The sequence below is a fragment of the Seriola lalandi genome, unplaced genomic scaffold (genome assembly GCF_002814215.2).
Source record: "Seriola lalandi dorsalis isolate HSWRI2012SDOR001 ecotype SW California unplaced genomic scaffold, Sedor1 jcf7180002054563, whole genome shotgun sequence".
Taxonomy (NCBI): Eukaryota; Metazoa; Chordata; class Actinopteri; order Carangiformes; family Carangidae; genus Seriola; species Seriola lalandi.
The window spans coordinates 41,587-46,335 of NW_019525116.1; the positions used below are offsets into that span (position 1 = coordinate 41,587).

Genomic DNA, 4,749 nt, shown 5'->3' on the forward strand with positions numbered 1-4,749 from the left:
TCAGATTTAACATGACGCATTTATTTTGCAGGTGACACACCTGTGAGACACAGTAACAAAATATAATGTCATTTACTTTTCATCCAAATTTATAAAAATACATTTGAAGATACAAAATAAATTGGTGACAGCTCGTGGAGCTCACATGTAGCCTCGTGCACCACATCCAAAGGTCATTCCGCTTGACACTGGGCTGGGCTTGATGGTGTTGTTGATCTTGATTCGTTTGGGATCCCAGACACAATTCTCCTCCAAACCGCTCTTCACCATCCCACAACTGGGTGGTACCCAGGCGGTGTCGTACACCTCGCCATACCTGCGGTCATGCCAGTTCTTCTGACGTGGGTGGTACTGACGATTGATGACAATCACTTTACCCACGTTGACCGTAACTCTAATGACGACCTTGTCATGCTCAGGGTGATCAATGGGATAGCGACTAGCTTTCAGCAGGTCTCTGCTGAGGTAGACGCCGGGGCCAAGCATCCCGCCTGCAGAACGGGCAAAACCATTGGCCTTGATCAACTCAGCATTTTTCCTGGTGGTGCCGTGGTACATGATGTAGGTTTTACCATTAACCGGCTGAGGATCAGAGGGTCCAAGCCGAAATGCCCCTGCAGGCAGATCAAAGTCATCTTCAGCCCACTTGAACTGGTTCATGTTGATGTCAGTATCACTGTAGGAAAGAGTTTTTTTTTTTTTAGTTTTTTTTTTAATTGTTATTGTTTAGAAGGATCTGGTGCAAAAAATCATCTCATTGCTGTAAATAAAAAAACACAGGAATGAAACCACAATATTAAGAGATGATTCAACAACACATTACAACATTTAAGGTCTATTCTAGGTTGTGGTTGTGTTTAGCCTATCTTAGAACAAAGACCAGAAGAAGCAGAGGGAAACTGTTAACCAAGCTGCGTGGCTTTATTCAGAAGGTGTTCAGATTGAAAAAAAATACAAATTCCTCATTCATTTGAATGGGGACATGTCACTGGACTGTCCCCATTCAAATGAATGAGGAAGCTGTATTTTTTTTTTACACAGGGCAAAGGTTGGTCTGAATATGGCCTTAGGCACAGCAGTGCTTTGAACTAAATGTTGATGATATTAATATTAATATTAATATTAATGGTGCCCAGGGGGTGAGTCCTAATACATATATGCTTATATTCTGGTCTGTTAGTCTTTTCTGGATTGCTTCACTGTTTTTCAACTATGACCTAATTAAAATGACAGTGTATAGTTCAATTTAACTAATATCACATTTTCTGAGAAAAATCAGTGTTTTGCCGCAACTTCTCACTGAGCTTAAACTGAGTTCAGAAATGTAACTGTAAATTGTAAATCCTGGAAACACCAGGATTAATCTGCCTTTATCAAACGGGAAGTTCACATGTAGCATTTATAATATTTACTGTAAAATACAGATTTCTTAGGGTAAAAACAAAATGCACGTTCACGTACCTTTCTCCAGGTTCGTCAAAGAGTGCAGAGTGCGAGTACACTTTGCTTTATATAGGACTATTGGGTGGACGTACCATAATCTGCATCTATGTTTCACTTTCGTTTCACTTCTGTTGCAGTTTTATGAGTTTCGTTTAGAGTCAAGAATTTATTTATTTAGGTGTGGTCAACACAGATTTGAACATGGGGCTTACTGGTCTTTTCCAAGACTCCCCTGTTAGGGCACAGCTGTATCTTATTCTTCCTGCTGGGTGACTGCAACAAAGAAAAAATACAATTTAAACCAGATGCTCATTTAAAGTGACAGAAGAGTTGCGTAACAGTGGAGACAATCAAATACATCAGTCAATAGGAAATGGGTTTGGCGACTGGGAACACCCTTCACAACCATATTCCTAACATTTCCTTAGGTTTTCTTTTTACTGGTGCACGCTGCTTTACATAGAGCTGCTAATAACTTATAGGAAAACTACGACATTTTTTAAGCCTGGTGTAATTCCCATAAATGTGGCTATTGGGACTCTGTGGGTTGCGCTGACTTGACCCAAAGTAAACACAGAGTAGCTGACTGGAACGACCACTATGGCTGCATAGGGACACCTGGGCATGGATAGTTTCTGAGGCAATGGACCCTTGCGTACAGATGCAAGATGGCCAAAAATTAAAGAGACACACGTGTCACTTTGTGGTTGTTTTGTTGATTTTTCAACAAGAAATGTTACCAGTCATTTCAAACAGAGGCTCTGGCCCAGGATGGATGGGTGGATAGTGTACTGTTCCTGTTCAACAACATGCTGCCTGTCAAGATGTTCCAGCAGTTCATTATTTCACTATAAATGTGTATGCGCTCATTGTGCTTAAATAAACAATAAAAGTCACTTTACCTGCCCAACGACTTTGTGAAGTTGTAACTGAAACCAGCAGAGAGTTAGTGAGCACGATGTGTCAGAGCTATGAAATTATCTGAGAATACTACACACCCTCCGGCCAATCAGAATCCAATATAAGCTGATGTAAGCAAGAATGTTAGTTATTGAACATCCCCTCCCACACCAACTCCTTCCTGTCTGTCTGGTCTGACTTGATCAGCTGAAGCCCTGAAACCCAGAGGAAGCCAGCAGAACTTGGCAAACTTAATTCACCTGAGAAGCAGACAGGCCACACATGGACAGAACCATTTCCTGATAAAGTTGATAAGTGACAAGAAACTGAAAAGGAAAATCCAGAACAGTATCAACATCACACAGTTTTCAGAGAGCTGACAAGCAAGGTTTTTTGCAGCTGTATTTTTATTGATATTTGACATTACAATAAGAGGTTTGACCGGCAGCACAATACTTTGAGTATCTTGAGGTTTGGATTCAATCATGACATTAAGTTTGTTTTCTTTAATGTTATGCATAGTTAAATATGTTGGCCAAATTAGTTTCACTGTGTAGGTTTAATTTATTTACAAAAGTAAAGGGAAGCTGCGTTTTTAGCATGCAGTTTTCTCTCACACAGAGTGTGTAATATAAAACAGACCATGGCTGTTGATCGGATGTGACTCATCCTGAAGCAAACATTTGCTCAAAGAATGAGCATGAAATGAACAACTAATCTTTAGTTGTCTTGAATGTGGCTTCATTTCCGCTCCAAGTTGTTTTGTGCTAAACGATGTTCTGCTCTAATTTTCTAAAGTCTGATATATCGACTAAACTGAATGAGGAAGAAACAAGAAAAGAAAAAGTCAAATAATTGATTGAAGATATTGAGAGTGTGTTGTGTTTGCCCCTGTTCCTGTATATGGCAAAGTAATTCAGCTTTGTAATGTGTTTAAAGTCAAACTGAAATTCAAATTCATTTTGTTAAGGTAATGCAAGTACAAAAATATAACATAGGTCTAGTCATTTTTAGACAGTCTAATGTGGATAAGTTACATATAACTTTAAAATGACCCAAATGTATCTAAAAGTAGATGTGAAAGCAGAAAACAAAAGACAAGCAGCTTCTCAGCTAAAGGAGACAAATAACAATATTGACAGATGCACCAGCAAAGAAACTGTTGCTCACTCTCACTGCCCCCATTACTAGATTCACTGCATTAACTTATGACACAAACCTTTGTTTCTGCCCGAATTCTCTGCTGCAAATTTACCAAAAGATTAAATTTGACACATAATGAGTCACCAGTGATAGTTTCTCCATTCTTCGCATCACTGCTTCCTTCAACTTCTGTTACTTTTGTTGCTTTGTATGTGTCGTCTTGTCTATTTTTGCCATCTAATCTAGATTCTTCGCAATATTGTCCTAAAATGTTCTATAACTTTTTTAACCATATACCCCCCCCCCCCCAAACAGGCAGTTGATGGGGATAAGAGATAAAGAGAAAAAAAAATATCATGTAATTCAACATCAAATAACAGGTAGTAATAGTAAGGAATATGTCATAACACACAATATATACTAAATAATTGAAAGGTTGCAAGGTTCATTTCTTTATCATTTGACACAATTGTATAACAAGATGAGACTCCATGAAAAATGGTTTGATTTTTATGACATCTTATTTAGTCACTCATTTACTGTAAATCTGTTTTGGTGAGTAGCATAAAGGGAATGACAACTAGCAGTTCTACATATACAACATTATAGTAAATATCCAGTCAGAAATTATAGGAATGAATAAAAAGTAAATATTTACATACATAACATTGTTAAAGGATGAGACATTAGACTCAGTGCCATATTTTAGAGAACATGTTTATTCAGAAAGAATAAATGAAAAATCATCATGAAAACATACTCAAAAAGAAGTCACTGTAAATGCGCATTTAATGACATTTTACAATTTTTGTGCTAAAACAAGTTATCAAGCATTTATACAAGTGTAAATAATATGCATTACACATTAAACTAGATAAACTCCCTGGTGGATCGATCAGTTAGACATGCAGTGCATTTATCAGTACAAGTATTCAGTCACTTTAAAAAAAAATATTTTGTTATTTTGCAGTCTTATGTTGCTATCATTAAATTCATTCGTCAATGGACAATGCAAGCAAGCCAGCTGCTAATACATAATAATAATAATAATAATAATAATAATAATAATAATAATAATAATACACATAATTGGGGGAGCTAGCTTCACTCAGTGGCCATGTGCCCAGCCAGCAAGCTAATACATCCACTAGTTTGAGATCAGCCAGCAAAAGAGCCATTTAACAATAGCTAGAGCTAACAACAGTTTGAGCCCGTTTTTTTAAATAATAATAATAATAATAATAATAATAATAATAATAATAA

The 4,749-nt window shown here is 37.1% G+C and overlaps 1 protein-coding gene across 1 annotated transcript; it reads right to left on the reverse strand.

Moving 5' to 3' along the window:
- LOC147818551 (uncharacterized) lies at positions 1-2,424 on the reverse strand. The gene is made up of 3 exons (XM_087176625.1): positions 2,346-2,424; positions 1,462-1,716; positions 1-676 (listed from the first exon to the last, which is right to left on the reverse strand). Exon 3 carries the CDS (start codon positions 658-660, stop codon positions 142-144), a length of 519 nt encoding a protein of 172 aa, XP_087032751.1. The 5' UTR covers positions 661-676; positions 1,462-1,716; positions 2,346-2,424; the 3' UTR covers positions 1-141.
- Between the last annotated feature and the right edge of the window lie 2,325 nt (positions 2,425-4,749).